The following is a 20,603-nucleotide window of genomic DNA, read 5'->3' as shown; positions in this document are numbered from 1 at the left end:
ATAAAAATTTATAAGCAAAGAAAAGATTAAATAAACCATGTTCCTACCTGTGTGAAAGTGCTTCAGGCAGGCCTTTCATGTTGGAGACAGGCAGCGGTGTGGCGTCAGTGTCTCGACGGCAGCGGCAGCAAGCTTCGAGCTGAGCTGCAGTGCTTGAGGCAGGCCTTCATTCTCTTCATGGCTGGCCGCGAAGAAGCAGCACCGGACGGACCCGAGGCCATTCGGCCATGAGATATCAGCGGCGTCAGTGGCTGGCCGGCAGCCAAAGAATCAGCGGACCGATGTGAGACCATTCGGCCATGAGATAGCAGCGGTGTCAGTGGCTGGCCGGCAGCCGAAGAATCAACGCAGGACACACGCAGCTCATTAAGGTTCTTGAGGCCATTCGGCCACGCTTTAGGGGCGGCGTCAGTGGCTGGCCGGCAGCCAAAGAATCAGCAGCGGACGGACGTGAGGCCATTCGGCCATAGGATATCAGCGCCGTCAGTGGCTGGCCGGCAGCCGAAGATACAGCAGCAGCCTTCGAGCTGTGAGGGAGACTGAGGCCATTTGGACAGGGAGAGGCAGCCACTTCGACAGTTTTATATTTAAATTTGCAAAATGGGTGCTGCATTGTCAACACCACATATTATTGCAAAGTTGAATTGGCACTCTTATTTCTCCAAACACACAGTCCTTAATTTGCATGCACCAATGCAGCACCGGTTCTGCAAGTTTAGCAGTGAAAAGCTGAACTCACTGATTTCAGCAGGTGATTTATTCAGCAGTGCTGCTAAAAGCACTCCCTCACACACAGAAATATCAAAAAAAATTAAATTACAAGCCTTTGCAGGGGTCCAAGAAACAAATCTTCACTTTTTCTGCAGTATTTTTTAAAATGGTCGAGTGCCAATGTTTGTGTGAGACTGCGCGTGCGCGCACGCTCCAACGCGCACGTGCAGGGTTGCCGGCACCACGAAGGCTAATTTAAATTGTACCCGCCCCCTGCTACTTAGAAAATCGGCGCGAGTGTTAGGCTCCGCCCCCTGCTGCGAAGAGCGCGCCAAGCAGACAGAATATCGGATTTTTTTTTAGGCGCAGTTTTCGGCACGGAAAACAGGCGCCCAGCTCGAGGTACGCCGTTTTCACCGCGGCACGAAACTTGGGGCCAATGTCTAAGGATAATCCAGAATAGGACTCAGATAATAAGTAGGAAGGTGGAGCTTCTGTACACACGATATAAACTAAAATCAAGCATACTGGTGTAAAATAATAAGCCTATTACAAATGTAATTATATCCCTAAAATCACCCACTTTTGGACCTACCTCAACCGATCAATGTTGAAACCCTCATTTATACCTTTGCCGCATCCAGACTTGACTGTTCCATTGCTCTCCTGGCCTCCCATCCCACATAAACTTCAGCTCATCCTTACCTACAGCTAGGGCGAGTGATTTATTGCATTATAAATTGATTGATTTATTTAAAATTGTTTTTTGTGAAGTTGTTTCATTTTTTTATAATCTAACAACGATCTACACATACTGTTTTAATAATCTCAGATCAAGTGCAATGTTAAAGGAGTGCTGGGTGTTAACCCTCCCTATCTTCAAAACTGAGCCAGAACTGATTTGCTATAAAATCTTACTATGAGGATTTGTCCTGTCCTCCTGGTGGCAATAGTTTTACACACATTCTTTCATAAGTGCAAAAACGGGAATCACTGCTGCTGTTAAGTGCAACAGCGGTTAAATTACTGTTTGTTTTATCGGCAAACATTAATTCAGATTTACTTTTCCCATTTAAAAAAAAAAACCTGCATTTCTTAATAGAACATCAACTTCAGAAGAAAACCTCGAACTACACCGATCTGAATTTTATAATTTTCCATATCAGCGATTCTTAGGGCACCTTTAAGGGGCACCTTTAAGTGACACTATTGGTTTCTGCTACTCCTGATCATGCTTGCTGGGTACTTGCTTTGCATGAGACCATTACAGCCCCCAAAGAGAGAGTTTCATTATATAAGTCAGGGTTGGACTGAAGCCCAGGGTCTATGGGTGAAAGGACATCATGGTTATCTCACTGGGCAGTCTAGATAAGATAAGCCATTTGGATCTATGTTGACTGCACTAATTCTCTTTTGATATAGATAACCATTTAATCCTGTGTAACCAAATTGTTTTATTTTTGTTCCAGGGGGATGTTCATCAAGCTTTAATTGTCCTGCAGAAAGGTGTTGAGTTATGTTTTGGAGAAACAGAAGCAGAATTGAGTGATGATAAAAGCTGTTTGATAAAGGGGCAAGCTGTGTTGTTGGTTGGACGTTTTATGGAAGAGACAGCTAATTTTGAAAGCAATGCAGTTATGAAAAAATATAAGGTAACTGAAATATTCTGGTGCATTATTGATTACATTAATACTACAGCTGCAGTGTTGGTGTGAATAGGGTTTTGCTTCACCAACACTGAATTTGAAGCGCAAATCTGGAGCCTGGTTCTGACCCGACTGGAGGGAAGCAGAATGAAACTCCTCGAAGGAGGAAGTGGCAGTCCACTTTGCTCTGGAGTCGGGTTGAGCCCAGGCTATGACCTTGCACTGCAATTATCCAACAATTGTAGTCTGAATGCAGCTTAAAATTATCTCGTAATTCTAAATACTCTCATTGGAGGAACTATGCACAGATGTCTTCTTAAAATTAAAAAGATATCCCAGAGTGGAGTTTTCACTTGCTGCTCCTCACACAGCAAGTTTCCAATCTCTGCTCGACTGTTACTGGAGATGCTTTCCTCATGGGAAAGAATAAAAAATAAAGGAGAAAGCCTGAGCCTTCGAGCAGCTTGACTGGGAGACACCTTGCCTGGAGAACGGAGCATGGTGTCAGACAGAAAATATGGATTTTAAAATGGGGGGATATTGTGCATTTAATATTTTAAATTTCATCGTATAATATTTTAATATATTTTTATCATTGTAGAAATGTTTGAAAGTGCAGCCGCACTGAGGAAGGCACTTAAAATAAACAGTACAAAACATTTTGAGATAACCAGAGCAATGTGCTGCAAAGATTTAATTCTGAAGAATTTAATTGACTTGGTAGACAGCTCATAAGAGATCACTCTTCCATTCCATAAAGATGGAATATATGACCACTTTCGTTGTGTGCCTTATTTTTCTTTCAATTATCAAATGATCAATAGTTTGCAAAGGTTTCTTTTTAACAATAGTTAACTATTCTCTTGGTGTATCCTTCATTTTCACAAATCAATTTCAAACTTTGCAGGAAGTGACCACTTTGTTACCAGATTGGGAAGATGGACATTTTTACTTGGCGAAGTACTATGACAAATTGATGCCAATGGTGACGGATAACAAGATAGAGAAGCAGGGAGATTTGATTCGTTACATCGTCCTTCATTTTGGCACGTAGGTTTCTGGATCAAGTGAAGCTGGGCTCTTCAACAACCAATATGGGAATGTGGAATACAAGAATTCGTTTTTTAGTTGTCGATAAAAGGCAAGGTGTGCTGGGGATAGAAAAACATTTCTGTCGACATACATTAAAGACAAGTGCCAGACCTGAAAAGTGCATGTCATAACCAACTGAACCTCCTAGTTTTCTAGGAATATATTACATATATATTAATGTTTTCAAATTGCTTAATTATAATCTTAGAATAGATTGGTGTAAGTTGCAGTGATACTTTCGACTCCGTGGATTGGGGGAAAGAAACATTCCGATTACACACAGTACTACAGTGAAATTACTCCGACACCAGGAGGGCTCCATAATTCTAACTGAAATATTCCAAGAAAGGGTCATTGTATATTCAGTATGTCGGTGTATACCTTTCGCTTACATATTTGAATGAAAAAGGAGATTTTGTTTTTATGCTGGTTTGACTTGAATCCTAAATTGGAAAATTTCAGCCTAATAGAATACATCAAAAGGTTTCTCATACAAACCTATTTCTCTCTTTTTTTTTTTAAGTTCAGCACAGCATATTTGTGCTTCCGACGCCTGATGGATTAACTATAGCATTGCTTTTGACTTTCTTTTGCTCCCAAATATGACCAACCTTGCTTTGCAATTTCAATTAACTTTAAGAGCGTGGCTGGTATTTGTCATAGTAAAATTAAAAATAATACATTTTTTATTTTAATTTAAAAAGCATATATTTTAAGAATATTGTGAACTAAATGTTCTCTCTGGAACTATATGAAAAAATCTCTCTCTTGCAATTTTAACCATTCTTTCCCACTTTTCCCCTCCGACCCCAACGGAGCTATCGACTTTTCCCCTCCGACCCCAAAGGCGCAATCGACTTTGCCCCTCCGACCCCAACGGCACAATCGACTTTTCCCCTCCGACCCCAACGGCACAATCGACTTTTCCCCTCCGATCCCAACGGTACAATCGACTTTTATGTGTGTTCTGTAAAAATGCAAGTCATGTGAATTCTGAAATCAACCTTATTCATCTTTATAAAGAAGAACTTGCACTTGTATAGCATCTTTCATGCGTGCCCTCAAGTCCTGCCAAAGCCGATGAATTACTATTGGAAGTGTGGTTATTTTTGTTTCGTAAGCAAATCAAGCAGCCAATTTGAGCACAGCAAGGTGCTATAACCAACCATGAGCAGTTAACCTGTTTTGGCAGTGTGAGTTGAGGGATGTTACTGATGACACTAGAGAAAATCTCCCTGCTCCTCTTCCAAAAACAAAGTGACAAAGGATCATTCTGCTCACCTGAGAAGACAAACAGAACTTGGTTTATCGTCTTAGCACTTCCACATTATGTGCTCAGATGCTGGATGTGGAGTTTGCATTTATAAACTTCGGGCTCAAAGATGAGAGTGTTGCCAACTGAGCCAAGCAGACACTTAACACTTTAAAATAGGTACTGAAAGTTGTGAAGTTCTTGGTCTCTGTTCACAAAACCAGCTTAAGTATTTCTCAACTGAATCTCATTTGTTCAACAAAATGAATGTGCAGACCATCAAGGTCAGCAAATGGATATTTTTTTTGTTTTATATGATTCTGCTCATTAACTGAACTTTGGACACAGATTTGCATTAGTAATATAGGAAAGTTGAAAGTAAACATTGTTTAGTTAATATATCTGTATATGTATAATGCATAATACATTTTGAAATATTAAATGACAGGTCACTGCGGTTTGGAAATCAGTTCATCTACCAGTCCATGCCGAGAATGTTATCGCTGTGGCTTGACTATGGAGCAAAAGCCTACGAATTGGAAAAGGGTAAGAATACTTTAATTGACATTTTACTTTTCTGCCTTGTTAAAGCAAATTTTTTCAGAATTTTTTAGAACAATTTGAACAAATATTTTCTGTACAGCACCTGGACGTACTGCTGATCGCATTGCCATGAGAACAGATCTTGAAAAAATTAACAAGGTGATAGAGGATCACACTAACCACTTGGCTCCCTACCAGTTCCTGACTGCATTTTCACAGCTAATTTCACGAATATGCCACTTTCATGATGATGTGTTTGCTCGACTGAAGGGTATTATTGTCAAGGTTTTCCTGGCCTATCCCCAGCAGGCTATGTGGATGATGACAGCTGTGTGCAAGGTAATTCGATGATACTTAAATGAACAACATTTAAATGAATAATGTTATTTATAATCAGAGTGGTGAGAATATGGAATTCACTACCACATGGAGTGGTTGAGGTGAAAAGCATAGATGCAATTAAGAGGAAGCTGGATAAGTACCTGAGGGAGGAAGTGTTGATTGGGTGAGATGCTGGGAGGAAGCTCGTGTGGAGCATTACCACCGACATAGATCTGTTGGGCCAAATGGCCAGTTTCTGTGCTGTAAAATTCTATGTAATGCTTTAATGCAAAAAAATTCTTCAATGTAGCAACAGCTCAACTCCTGAATGCATAACTACATTAAATAACATTGTACAAATATTATAAATTCCTGTTTTTCCAAGAAATACATTTGCCTGTTTGACCATCCGCATAAATAATCTTTATTTTCGCCCAAGAACTTAAATTTACTGGAAGTAACACTTAAAATTTAACAACTCCTGATACCCTGAGTGATTTTGATTTGTATATAATTTTACTATTATATTGAGCAAATGAAGCCAGTCTTTGCAAAAATAAAGCTAAGATGATTCGCTAGTTTCACTTTTTTCCATGCTGCTGATGAACTAAGCATTGTACGTTACATGACAAACCAAGAACATTCATTTTCTTTTGCAGTCATCTTATGCGACACGAGTTACTAGGTGCAAGGAAATCCTTCAGAAGGCCATTAATGATAAGAGCTGTTTAGGCAAGTTTGTAGGAGATGCCACCCGTCTCACTGAAAAATTGCTGGAACTGTGCAACAAATCGGTACATGCCTTTATATTTAGTGAAATTCATATATTTTATTTCCAAATGTGGTGTTCTGTCAAAGAAGGTAACAGATTATCAGCATATCATTATCTTAAAAATATGTATATATTCATTATCTTTCTGTAATTTTTGAGTGAAAGTGTCCGATTCAATTCAATAGATATTCAATAGGCTTATTAAAGAGGATGAGCAGTGTGTATGGGATGATGCCTTCAATTCATTTTTTTTTCTTCCTCCACCCTCACCCCTAAAAGGCCTGGGTAGATTTAAATGAATCTTTAGGGTCACCTTCCTTATAGGAGATGGTTTCACTTTAATTTAATGTTCTATTTTGGGCCTCAGTGCTCATGTGGGAACCTCTCAGATGATATCAGAATATGGCTTCATTAAGAGAAACCCTGCTCTGTATAGACTTGGTAGCCCATGAGACCTGTAGCTGATCTCCGATGAACAGCTCCCTGGTGAAGGTTAATTTTTTTTAAAGAAATGGCCTGCTTGAGGAAGTATAGATCACATTTAAATTGAAAATATCTCCTGCAACTACAACTAAGAATGTGCAAAAAAAATCTTATTTGCTCAGTGAAGAGGAGAGGAGAGACACAAGACACTGTTACTATTTACAGCGTATGTACTGTTTCTCACCCCCATTGTACATAAGATCTAAACCACACAACGGGCCTTCTCCATCTTCTGCAGGAGTCATGATTGTTGTCCTTGCACACACGAGAAAACATACTTGTCCATAAAATTTGTGTTTCCATATTTGAACTAATATAGTTATTTTAAAGGTTTGCCAGTTTCTCATTAAAATGTTAATTTCCCAAAATTATCACCATTAGATGAATCTATGATTAAACAGAGAATTGTTGAATCGCCTTATCTTGATCTTTTGTTACTTGGAGAAAGTTAGATTGTGTTCTGCCTGTGCTATGGCCAACTCTGGGTAGTACACAAGATTTTTATTAGCACCATTTCACGAGACCCTCCAAATTGCAATTGATGTCTGTTTATATTTCATTTTAGTCTTTAATGTTCATTGATATTTGTAACTCCTAAATTTGCTCATCTTAGAATTTTTGTAATGAGTAATTGTAAGAATTTTCCACAAGAAGGTCTATATTTTTTTTAGTATGTTGTAGAATGTTCAGGATTGTGAAAGCGATTTTGGAATGGCTTTTTGTTCAATGTTTCTGTTTGTAGGTGGATGGGAATACCACAACTTTAAGCATGAGCGTTCATTTCAAATTGCTGAAACGGCTGGTGGAAGAATCTGCTTTCAGTGAAATCCTCATTCCTTTGCAATCTGTGATGACTCCTACTCTACCATCAACTCCAGGCACCCATGCAAGCCATGACCCTTTCCCTGGTCACTGGGCGTACATTGCTGGTTTTGATGACATGGTAATGTGTCAAATTACACTTATTTTTTAGAAGCCGTAGTTTCATAATAGTAGTCCTTGTCCTGACAATCTTTGTTGCTCCAGGCTGCCAAGTATCTTCTGCATGAATGGAGTAATTATCGACAATGAGAATAACATTTCTCTCCTGTATCGCCACGAGGGGATCTCATAGAAACATACAAGATTCTGACGGGACAGGACAGGTTAGATGCGGGTAGATTGTTCCCGATGTTGGGGAAGTCCAGAACTAGGGAACACAGTCTTAGGATAAGGGGTAGGCCATTTAGGACTGAGATGAGGAGAAATTTCTTCACTCAGAGTTGTTAACCTGTGGAATTCCCTACTGCAGAGAGTTGTTGATGCTAGTTCATTGGATATATTCAAGAGGGAGTTAGATATGGCCCTTACGGCTAAAGGGATCAAGGGGTATAGAGAGAAAGCAGGAAAGGGGTACTGAGGGAATGATCAGCCATGATCTTAGCGAATGGTGGTGCAGGCTCGAAGGGCCGAATGGCCTACTCCTGCACCTACTTTCTATGTTTCTATGCATTCCCAGATCCACTCTGAAAGCTTCTTCTGTCATCCAAGCCTTTATGTTGCTATTGGATGTCATATTCTTGAAACTTCGCTATTTCACAAATTTTCCAATGTTTTGCGCACCTGAACATTTCTCCCCTTTTGTCTTTTGTTTGGGAACAATTGGTAAAATGGGCCAAACTCATCTATATTTAAAAAAGCATGCTTTGTATTGTAAGCACACAATAATATGCTTTGCTTTGTGTGACACCAATCTTCAGGTGTTGTGCTGTGACGGTGTTCGACTTACTGCCGAGCATTCAAAACACTATACCATGCCATTTCTTCAAATTGTGAAGCCAGTCAGTGCTACCTCACCTATTGACTTGGGCAAACCCAAGGTGTTAGTTAGATTATCTTTCACACAAGCAAAGGGTTTTTCTTTCCATTTGCGTAAACCATTTTACTAACTGTTGCGTATTAGCTTCTTAAGCTTACCACTTCATTTTGCATCCAGCCTTATATTTCAGCTACATAGACAGTGTATTTGGTCGTACTTTTCACTCTATCTGCTTCAGGTTTTTTTCCCCATGCCACTGGAAACCTCCTCAGTGATAGCTACCTTGACTGCAATTGCTGCATTCTTTCACTTAATCATTTTTCTCCTCTATTATGCTTGCTGTGATGTCGATGCAAACTTTGATTGGATTGGGTGTGACAAATCACATGCACTCTACAACTGGAATCAGATTGGGTATGAATGGCCACATGCACACTGCATTTCATTAACTACCACTGACTCGGATTACAGCAATATCTACAAGCAATTAATGTTGTTCAGATAGCAGCGTGCCACTGAATGTGCTGATGACTTTTGGCTTAGCTCTGTTATGATGTGACAATAAGGTAAGGCAGGGAGTGTACCCCAAAATACTTTACAATAAAAAGTCTTCATACAGCAAATAAAGAGACTTTAAAGAGACTTTAACTACCACTTCTGCACTTTGGAATTTTCTTCCTAGGCCCTGTACCTTGCGACAAGTATCGCTATCTTCAAAAATCTCCAACGCTTTTCTCTTCAATGCCTGCAGCACTTCCAACTTCTGACCTGTTCCCTCCCTCCCACCTTCGATCAGGAGATAAAAGAATTAGCAGAAGCTTGGTTAAAGATGATGTATAATTCCAAGTTGTTATAGGATGATTAAATACAACAACAACTTGCATTTCTATAGCTCCTTTAACGTAGAACAACCCAAGATGCATCACAGAGGTGTGACAAGATAGGGAGCCAATGAAGAACCTGGTCTCCATATTATAAAATGATGTCGAGGCACTGCAGATGGTGCAAAAAAAAAGATTCATAGAATGGAGAGGATATATTTCATGAAGAGCTGAACAGGATGGTGCTCTTTTGTCTAGAAAAGAGAAGGCTGAGAGGTGACCTGATAGAGGTCTGTAAAATTATGAAGGGGTTTGATGAGGTAGACATAGAGAAGATGTTCCGACTTGTAGGGGAGACCAAACCTATGGGCCATAAATATAAGATTGTCACCAATAAATCCAATAGGGAATTCAGGAGAAACTGTTTTACCCAAAGAGTGGTAAAAATGTGAAACTCATTACCTACCACAAGGAGTAGTTGAGGTAAATAGCATAGATGCATTTAAGGAGATGCTAGATAGGCACATGAAGGAGAATGGAATAGGGACATAAGAATTAGGAGCAGGAGTAGGCCATACGACCCTTCGAGCCTGCTCTGCCATTCAATAAGACCTTTGACTTCAACTCCACTTTACCGCCTGATCCCAATATCCTTTGATTCCTGTAGAGTCCAAAAATCAATCTATCTTAGCCTTGAATATACTCAAATGACTGGTATTCACAGCCCTTTGGGGTGGAGAATTCCAAAGATTCACAACCCTCTGAGTGAAGAAATCATCCTCATCTCAGTCTTAAATGGCTGACCCTTATCCTGTGACTATGCCCCCTAGTTCTAGACTCTCCACCCAGGGGGAAACAACCTCTAAGCATCTACCCTGTCAATCCCCCTCAGAATCTTGTATGTTTCAATGAGATCACCTCTCATTCTTCTAAACTCCAGAGAATATAGGCCCAATCTACTCAATGGATATGAATAGATGGATGTGCTGATAGGGTTAGATGAAGAGCAGTGGGAAGAAGCTCATGTTGAACATAAACACCAGCATAGATCTGTTGGGACATGTGGCCTGTTTCTGTGTTGTCAACTCTCTAAGTTTATGTAAATGTTGAGAAAGGTGATCAAAAGCTTGGTTGAAAAGATGGGTTCTAAGGAGGGTCTTAAATCTTATGCAATTTGATGTCTTGGGCCTGGGACCCTGTCAAAACTTTGATAGACCAAATTTTTTCATATATTGAAATTTTATATATGGTGACTCCACTATTACAGCTTGTTTTGTAAAGGTATGGGATTTTAATTAATTATTGAATCCTGCATCCAGATGTTTTCATCTCTTGTGTTAGGTGGAGATCCTAGCCTCTCTTCAGAAGCCAAAGAAAATCAATCTTAAGGGTTCTGATGGGAAATCCTACATTATGATGTGTAAACCCAAAGACGACCTCAGGAAGGATTGTCGACTCATGGAATTTAACTCGCTAATTAATAAGGTGTGGTATTTTAAACGCTGACATGATTATTGGAAAACTGAATTAACTTGTATGCTTAAATTAATACATTTGGAGTGTTCAGAGGGTAAATTATACATCTGTCCAGTCTTTATTAAATTCTTCCTACGGTGAATATGTCAACTTTGACACCGTCTAAATAAAGTGGGCTAATTTGTATTTCATTGTGGATTATTTAATGTTTATGAATAAGGATGTGGTTTGTAGTTGGGGCACATTATACACTGGATTTTAGGACAGATAGCTTCTGCTTCATATAATACTCAAATTCTGTATAAATTGGCTTGTGTAGATCCAATGGTCTTAAAAACCCTCCACATTTACATAAAATAAATAAAATGCCTCTTTCCCCACCAGACTTGCTGTTTTGGAACTTGCTCAGTGTAGGGAGTTAGCTGTCAAGTGTAACTGGCCAGTGTTGAACAAGATAGGTTGTGATGTTAGGTCGCTATGTGGGCTTTGTTATATTACCTTCGGGAGTAAAGGAGAGACTTCAAAGCTTTATCTTCTTGGACATTTTACTAATTTTTCGTTACCTCCTTCTGCAAATTAATTAAATTGAGTAGAATGTGTGAAAGAATAAACTATACTTGGACCAAACAACCTTTTTCTTTACTGTTTCCCATAGGATGTCCTCAAGAACATCAGATTTCTGTATTAGTTGACTTTCTAGTATGTTATTTCTGTTGCTGTATACTAGTTTTTTTTTTTAAAAGGATGTTTTCCATATTGTTGCCACTGTTTTCCTTTCATTGAATGTTATTCAGTAGTTAGGATCAGGGTCCCCAAGAGCATGTATTTCCCCAAGAGTATTTCAACAGAGTCGCTGGCACAGAAAAGTTTGAATATCACTACTTTTATCTTTGATTTCTAACCTGCTGCAGCCCACTACTTCAGTAGTAACTGGCTGGAAAATGACTACAATATTAATAATCACATTATTGCTTGTACTTCATCTATTATTGAGTTTTTAAATAAGAAATCTAATGAAATTGGGCACTTTGACGATTGACAGTGCTTACGAAAAGATGCAGAGTCTCGCCGGAGAGAGCTTCACATCAGAACATATGCAGTCATTCCTCTGAATGAGGAGTGTGGTCTGGTTGAGTGGGTTAATAACACTGCTGGCTTAAGACACATTCTGAATAAGCTGTACAAAGAAAAAGGTAAAGATTTAACATATCTTGTTGAAGTTTAGATACTGTTGTCTTCATTATTGATTCAAATGCGTTGAGAGATGCATGGAAAATACAATATTATAAAATATTTATACATTTTATAATTGTATTACGCAAATGTATACATTACAAATTATTTGTTTTGTCTTAAAATTGGTGTTTCTGTAAAGGGACATATTTAATGGCAATGTAAACTAAATAGTACCATTTTAAAGGGGGTGCAGGAACAAAGAGACCTGGGGATTTGCATATACAAATCTTTGAAGGTGGCAGGACACGTTGAGAAGGCTGTTTAAAAAAAAAACATAAGGGATCCTTGGCTTTATAAACAGGCATAGAGTACACACGCAAGGAAATTATGCTAAACGTTTATAAATCACTGGTTCGGCCCCAGCTGGAGTATTGTGTCCAATTCTGGGCACCGCACTTTAGGAAGGATGTCAAAGCCTGGGAGAGGGCGCAGAGGAGGTTTACTCTAATTGTACCAGGGGTGTGGGACTTCAGTTACATGGAGAGACTGGGGAAGCTGGGGTTGTTCTCCTTTGAGCGTAAGGGGAGATTTAGTAAAGGTGTTCAAAATTATGGATTATCGAGTGAATAAGGAGAAACTATTTCCAGTGGCAGGAGAGTCATTAACCAGAGGACACAGATTTAAGGTCATTGGCAAAAGAATCAGAAGATATTTTTTACTCAACATGTTATGATCTGGTATCACTGCCTGAAAAGGCGGTGTAAGCAGATTCAATAATAACTTTCAAAAGGGAATTGGATAAGTGCTTGAAGGGGAAAAGTTTGCACAGCTATGGGGTAAAGGCAGGAGATTGGGATTAATTGGATAGCTCTTTCAGTGCTGTATCATTCTATGATTCTATATGGTTGGTGTGTAATTATGTCTATAATATGTTTAATTGTCAACTTAGCTCTTATTCAAGACACCTTAGGAATTTGCTACTAATGTAATGTTTCATTTAACATACCTATATTACCATACAGTATATTATATTTAATGAGGCAAATCTATCATTTTCCTCCTCAGTGTCCTGTTCCAAAACCTTCTCCATCAACCTCCCTTCCTTTCCTTTCCTCACCAATGCTGCATTAAATTACAGACTATCTTTAACCAGTTGTGATTTGTTGTTCTGATCAAGAATGCAGCTAAGGACAGGGAAAATAACTTGCCTTAAATGCCAGCACAAGGGCATGAACTTTTAACGGGAAAGTGACCATTGATAGTTACAACCCTTTCCAGTGGGTGACAATAATTCCTATTTGTATGCGTAGGCTTAACTTCTTTCAAAAAGTGATGAGGCTTATAATCTAACATTCAGCACAAGGCCTTAGAATTGAAAGATTTTGAATGATTTATTATTCTTCACCCCTGGCCTCCCCTTAATTGCGCATCCTCTCCCGACAGCCTGGTCTGCATGGTTCTGACAGTGCAGGTCTATGATCTGCTGGCGAAGGGGATGATTCAAGGCGAATACCTGTTTCCCAACCATGTCTTTTCTGTCCCTCGCTTGCAGTGGAGTGGTCCGTTTAGTATAGCATTCTACTTGGTGCTAAGGCAAGCATGGAAGTATGAGCTCACCCACTTGAGTCTGGTGGGTTTATCTGGTTTTAAGTATTTAATCATTAATTATAACACCATTGCACTGAGCATATTTTACAACACTCCTCATGATTACCAAACATACTTTAAAATGTCTCTTCAAATATAACACTAAACTCATCGATGTATATATTTTGGGTTTTGGTTTTGTTTCCGCTCACAGTTTTCGAAGTTGTGCCTGTGGTTTGTTACAGGTGTTTACATGGTTGGAAAAGAGCTGCGTCAGTGCATGCTGCCAAAGCAAGCACCTTTGGAGGAGAAACTATCTGTATTTAAACAGCAGCTTCTGCCACGTCACCCTGCTGTCTTTCACGAATGGTTCCTTAGGACTTTCCCTGATCCAACTTCATGGTCAGTTTCTTAAGTTTGGTAGCACAGTGTTTTGTGGAGATCTGCTTTCCCAAATACAAAGTCAAGGGATTCAGGGAATCTGTATAATAATGACCCCTCCCCAGCCCCCATACACACTTTACGACTCCTTTTGTGGGAGTGGGGTGGGTTCGGTTGGAAATGGGAAATTGATGTATCGTGTGATGTTTTCAGATTCAGTTACCATAAATGTCTGAGTATTACCAATATGTTTATAATTGTTAGCTTGGTTATAAGGATCAGTTACAATAGAGGCAACGGTTAAGACAGCAAGTGTGAGGTCATGAACAATATATTAATTCCTGTACATCTTCAGTGAGGGTAGCAAGATAACTGCCCATAGGATTCAATAGCTACAAAAATTACTCATTCCCATCAAAGTGCTATTGGTTGTAAGGTTAACCGTTAAAGTTTGATAATGTTAGTTAATTCTAATTTGTGTCATACACCATACCTATAGTTGATCATAATGCTTTCTGTTGGTTGTGTTGTGTTATTTTAAAACTTCATGGGTCGGAGAGGAATTTTCCCAGGTTTTTCCTCAATTGGCCTGGTTTTTTGCCTCTCCCAGGAGATCACATGGCTCCGGTTGGGATGGAGTGTCGAATGCTTCATTATAAGGGGTGTCGCGGTTGTGTGGGGCGGACTGGTTGGGCTGGGTGCTCTTTACCTTTCCGCCATTGTTCATAGGTTTATATGTAACCTTCAGGGCTGCTGACCAAGGGCCGTGCGGCTCTTTGTCGGCCGGCGCGGACACGATGGGCCGAAATGGCCTCCTCCTGCGCTGTAAATTTCTATGTTTCAATTTTCCGATTCTTTCCAATTAGGTACAGTAGTAGATCAGCCTACTGCCGATCTGTTGCTGTGATGTCAATGGTTGGCTACATTCTGGGTCTAGGTGATCGTCATGGAGAAAACATCTTGTTTGATTCTTTAACAGGCGAATGTGTTCATGTGGACTTCAACTGTCTTTTCAATAAGGTACTGGTTATTTTCCAGCATTCATCTTCTAGGGATGTGCACATGTATTCCATTTCATATTTCTAATGTTTTAAAGCCAAAATGCAGAGGGAGGAAGGAGGTTGACCTGTTGATATTTTCTTTCTTTCACTGTTGAGAAGCTTTTCAGTTTTTTTTTTGTCAAAATTTAGTTTCAGGTATCTGTGGCCTATATGATCAAGCTGCTGACCTCCATATTTGATCCTCCTTCTGGCTGCATAGAGGCTTTGTGGTTTATTGTGGATGAGCTAGGAGTTGAGAGGGCAGCAATATTGGCTTTGTCTTCCCTTTGAGTGGTTAGGTTATTGAAAGTCATTCCATATTATTAAGGAGAAGTGCGTTTCTGTATCAGTAACGCCTCCATATCCTATCTGGGAGAAATGGTGTGGTCCAGGGACGCAAGAAATGTAAAATACATTGGGAGTTAACAATGATTCTATGTGTCTTCTGTTCTTTGTTCATCTGTCCTAATATCTCCTTGTGTGGCTCGGTGTCAATTTTGTTTGATAAAGCTCCTGCTAAAGGTGCGATTTAAATGCAAATTGTTGTCTCAAAAGTGATTTCATCATATGTGGCACACTGCTCCAGCAGATTTCGGGTGCCCTGGTCTAGAGTGACTCACCCATCACCTGTCCCACAGAGGAAGCAGTTCTCATTGATGTTCTAAAGAAGATTGGTTTGTAAACTTGCATTCTACCTTTCTCTGTGGCAATGCTTTTTGCACCACCAACTTGCTGGTTACTCAGCCATTTTCTAAAAGCCTTTCCAGGAAAAGGAATATTGCAGCATTTAATGCAGAATGTTGTCTTTGTGCAGATTCACTTTCCAACTGCTGCAACTCTGAAGAGAGAACAAACCTCGTGAATATTCTGTGCTTCAAAAAATGTTGCCGCTTTTTTTAGGGGGAGACCTTTGATGTTCCAGAAGTTGTCCCTTTTCGTCTAACCCACAATATGGTCCATGCCATGGGCCCTATGGGAACAGAAGGCTTATTTCGCCGAGCCTGCGAAGTGACATTGAGGTTAATGCGTGATCAACGAGAACCTTTAATGAGGTAAAATATCAGATCTTCGATACGAATTACAGTTAGAATTATTTACATATAATTTTTGACTACTTACATAAGCTTCCATTATAAATATTGATTGTTTTAACTTCTGTTTTGTTGGTCTACATAGTCAGAGTAAACTTTGTCTTACAGTGTTTTGAAGACTTTTCTGCATGACCCACTGGTGGAGTGGAGCAAACCAGTAAAAGGAAGTACAAGAGTGCAACCCAATGAAACTGGGGAGGTAATCAATGAAAAGGTCAGTGAAAGAATATTGTCTTCCTTGTGTTGGTTTAAAAAATGTTCAGTATTCTCTGCTGACATTTTCCCCTTCCAATCTATCTTTCTTTGCCCTGTCATTCACATATATTTTTATCAAATGGGTTCCTAACACTCTGATCTGCAGCAACCAGTGCAACGTAGAGAGTGTTGTTTGATCCTCTGCTGGCTGCAGAGAAGTCGTCTTTTGTTCAGAAAAAGGTGGCTGGGACTTTTAGTTTTTAAATGTGGTGGAACATTTTTACATCCTTCATGTTTAATTAGGTTGGATTGTAGGCTGCAGTGTGTACCATCTACAAGATGCACTGCAGCAACTCACCAAGGCTTCTTTGGCAGCACCTCCCAAATCGACCACCTAGAAGGACAAGGGCATTAGGCGCATGGAAACACCACCACCTCCACGTTCCCCTCCAAGTTACACACACTATCCTGACTTGGAAATATATCGCCGTTCCTTCATCGTCGCTGGGTGAGAATCCTGGAACTCTCTCCCTAACAGCACCGTGGGAGCACCTTCACCACACGGACTGCGGCGGTTCAATGAGGTGGCTCAACACCACCTTCTCAAGGGCAATTAGGGATGGGCAATAAATGCTGGCCTTGCTAGCGACTCCTACATCTCAGGAGAGAATAATACAAAAAACTCTCACCTGCAGCTTTCAACTTCTATCTATTGCACATTTTCATCCCTTTCTCTCTCTTATTGATACAATTATTGAAAAGAAAGACTTGCATTTTTAGAACGCCTTTCACGAACACTGGACGTCCCAAAGTGCTTTACAGCCAATGAAGTACTTTCTGAAGTGTCGTCACTGTTGTAATGATTGCTGGTGTTCTTATTGATTCTAAGTTTCAGGTACACTGCCCTCCACATGCTTCCTCCTGGGAGGACAGGCGCATCAACGTTAGCGTCCTCGACCAGGACAACATCCCCAGCATCGAAGCACTGACCACACTTGATCAGCTCCGCTGGGCAGGCCACATTGTCCGCATGCCAGACACGAGACTCCCAAAGCAAGCGCTCTACTCACAGCTCCTTCATGGTAAACGAGCCAAAGGTGGGCAGAGGAAACGTTACAAGGACACCCTCAAAGCCTCCCTAATGAAGTGCAACATCCCTACTGACACCTGGGAGTCTCTGGCCAAAGACCGCCCTAAGTGGAGGAAGTGCATCTGGGAGGGCGCTGAGCACCTCGAGTCTCATCGCCGAGAGCATGCAGAAAACAAGCGCAGGCAAACCAGGCTCCCCACCCACCCTTTCCCTCAATGACTGTCTATCCCACCTGTGACAGGGACTGTGGTTCTTGTATTGGACTGTTCAGCCACCTAAGGACTCATTTTTAGAGTGTAAGCAAGTCGTCCTCGATTCCAAGTGACTGCCTATGATGATGATTCCTCCTTTCTACATCCTTATTGTGCTGAAATCAAAATTCATCACACAATCTCCTACTGTAACTCATTCCTTCCCAGGATCTCAAAATTGTGCAATTCCTCATCACTGTCTGTCTTTCCTTCTGCTATCTTCAGCCTTTTAAAAACCCAGACTTGGTGTCAACTAATCACTGCTTCCTGATTTACTTCGTCTTTAACACATTTAACCTTGTTGTCCTGCACTGAGCCTTGGCCCCTTTCCTTGGCTTCTCAATTTTGTAAAACCAGGGTCTGATTAGGCTAGACTGAAGGCAGCACTTTGATGTTACTGGAATAGAACCACAAGAGTGGCTACACTGAGCAAGAGAGAGCTTTGCTCTAAATGCCTATTGAGCAGCTTGCAAGTATAAAATGTGGTAGCATGAGATGACAAAGACACCAGTAGAGTTATTTCCCTTTTATGACATTTAGCAATTTGGTGGACGATACTCCCTTTCAAACGAAAGTAGTCAACTTTGGGATTAAAGCACACCAAGTATTGTCGGTTTAGCCTGTCGTAGAAACGGAGTGATTGGAAATTAAAAATTTGGGTAAACCTCAATTGAATTTAAAACAAATAATTATCTTAATTTTTAAAGTGCTGACTTTTCTTTTTTAGGCCAAGACCCACGTTCAGGACATAGAAAAGCGGCTGCATGGTGTGATTAAGACGAGAAATAAGGTGAAAGGTTTGCCTTTATCCATTGAAGGTCATGTCCACTACCTTATTCAAGAAGCAACAAATGAAAAACTCCTGTGTCAAATGTACCTGGGCTGGGCTCCATACATGTGAAAGCTGTAACTCTGATACAAGCAAGAAGCAAGATTGATGAGATATGTGGTTTGTGGAGTAGCTGCTTGATTTGTGACTACCTTTATCCCCAGCTCTAAATCACCCACCAAAAGTTGGTAATGTTTCAGGAAGCAAGTTTTGTATGTCTTCAATACACCTTTTGTAGTTGGGAGTTTATTTTTTAGAAAACCTTCTTCAGGAAAAGAACAGCATATTCCCGTCAAAGAGACCACATCATAATGATCAAACGGGTATGGAATTCCCCTTCAACTCCAGAAGGCAAGATAAAGTGAAAAGCATTCAAACTTCAATAGTAGATCTCAGGAGTAAATTAATTATTTTTAAATATTGAAATTGGAATTTAAATGCTTTAAAGATAATTTGGTTGAGGAGGTAGGATTTAACTGGAACAGGAAATCAGTTATGCAGAAACCTGGTAAAGTATGGAGTTAGGAAACTTGATCTAGTAAAACATGGCTTTAAAAAGTGTCCCCCATTGAAATTTGTGGAGATCTCAGAGATAGTCCAAGAAAAAGCAAATGGATTCCTTGTGTGACGTGCTGGAGGAGCCGAAGGACTGAACGTCAATTACCCCATTGAGGCCAGAGCCAGTTGTATACTGTGAACGTGCTGTATTGATGAATTTGTTTGATAGATTGAATTGTATTGATACTTTTGGGGGGGAAAACTCTCGCATTAGTGGCCCAGATAATTTATTGGGATCATATGGTCTTGTCTGTTAAGCTTTTATTAAGTTACTCTGTTCAATCTTGCAGAGTCCATTTTATAATTGGCAAAACTGGAATTCTGAGATGCAGGGAGGTCCCCTTCACCTGGCTCTGTATGAGTGGAGCTAATACTTTTTTCCATATCTGTAACAGAAGTGAAATCCAACCTCTAGTCCAATGTGTAGAGAAATGATTCACTGAACTTAATAGATGGTGCTTGATGCCAAAGTCAGATTGTTGAGTAAAAAATGGCCTGTTGAGATAGTCTTGTTATTTTGATCTTCAATGTCCTCCTCTGCACACCAGTTTCCACTGTTTTTGGTGTGGATACCTACTCGTGTTGATTTATATGTGGTGGTTTCTTCTGGCAATTTATGAATATGAAATGCTAGAAAAATATGCACACTTACTGAATTGTACTTTAATGTAGCAACTTTTTCTGCCTGTTCAAGGTTGGTTGTAAAAACTTTACAACACAAAAAATAATTTACCAAAATATTTTTGTACAGGATTGTAGTATCTGAAATTGAGTGTTTCAGACTAGATTTTATATTTTTGTTTTATGTTCACAACCTTGTGCACTTATGTGTAAAATAAAGCATGAAATAGATATTTGTTGTGTGTTTTTATAATCCGATATTTTAACTGTCTGACCAGATTCAGTTAGCAGCAGAGTTGTATGAAACACAAAAGGATAGTATGCAGGTACAGCAAGTGATCAGGAAGGCCAATGAAATCTTGGCATTTATTGCAAAGGAGATGGAGTATAAAAGTAGGGAAGTCTTGCTACAGTTATACAGGGTATTGATGAGGCCACACTTGGAATACTGTGTGCAGTTTTGGTTTCCATATTTAAGAAAGGATATACACCAGTGGTGGCTGGTGTGCAACGGCCACCACACATTAAATAAATCCACGCACAGGCATCTTCCAACCTTCAACATGTAGTTCAGGACCTGGAATATTAGATCCTTCATTGAAACACCTGTGAACTCATCCTTTTTTGGCGTGGAAGCAAGTCATCCTCGCTTCAAGGGACTGCCTATGATGATGATTTGTTTTGATGATCAGCGAAGGTTCACTAGGTTGATTCCGGGGATGAGGGGGTTGACTTATGAGGAAAGGGTGAGTAGGTTGGTTCTCTACTCATTGGAATTCAGAAGAATGAGAGGTGATCATATAAGATAATGAGGGGGCTTGACAAGGTGGATGCAGAGAGGATGTTTCCACTGATGGGGGAGACTAGAA

At 40.0% G+C, this 20,603-nt stretch overlaps 1 protein-coding gene across 2 annotated transcripts in view; it reads left to right on the top strand.

The window, feature by feature from the left end:
- Window positions 1–19,952, top strand: part of atr (ATR serine/threonine kinase) — a 92,092-nt gene extending 72,140 nt beyond the window's left edge. Inside the window, exons 35-47 of one of the 2 annotated variants that reach the window (XM_070883656.1) lie at window positions 2,181–2,363; window positions 3,265–3,407; window positions 5,150–5,247; window positions 5,345–5,583; window positions 6,225–6,359; window positions 7,563–7,763; window positions 10,781–10,924; window positions 11,958–12,108; window positions 13,924–14,080; window positions 14,926–15,079; window positions 16,000–16,151; window positions 16,299–16,404; window positions 18,454–19,952. In XM_070883656.1, the coding sequence (XP_070739757.1) occupies window positions 2,181–2,363; window positions 3,265–3,407; window positions 5,150–5,247; window positions 5,345–5,583; window positions 6,225–6,359; window positions 7,563–7,763; window positions 10,781–10,924; window positions 11,958–12,108; window positions 13,924–14,080; window positions 14,926–15,079; window positions 16,000–16,151; window positions 16,299–16,404; window positions 18,454–18,627 (2,037 nt within the window). In that variant the 3' untranslated portion in view covers window positions 18,628–19,952. The remainder of the gene's footprint in view (window positions 1–2,180; window positions 2,364–3,264; window positions 3,408–5,149; window positions 5,248–5,344; window positions 5,584–6,224; window positions 6,360–7,562; window positions 7,764–10,780; window positions 10,925–11,957; window positions 12,109–13,923; window positions 14,081–14,925; window positions 15,080–15,999; window positions 16,152–16,298; window positions 16,405–18,453) is intronic. The other variant, XM_070883657.1, reaches the window with a different exon arrangement.
- Window positions 19,953–20,603: the final 651 nt, after the last annotated feature.

The sequence above is a fragment of the Pristiophorus japonicus genome, chromosome 6 (genome assembly GCF_044704955.1).
Source record: "Pristiophorus japonicus isolate sPriJap1 chromosome 6, sPriJap1.hap1, whole genome shotgun sequence".
Classification (NCBI taxonomy): domain Eukaryota; kingdom Metazoa; phylum Chordata; class Chondrichthyes; family Pristiophoridae; genus Pristiophorus; species Pristiophorus japonicus.
The sequence above is the reverse complement of the archived record's forward strand: the minus strand, read 5'-3'. Positions and strand labels throughout refer to the sequence as shown.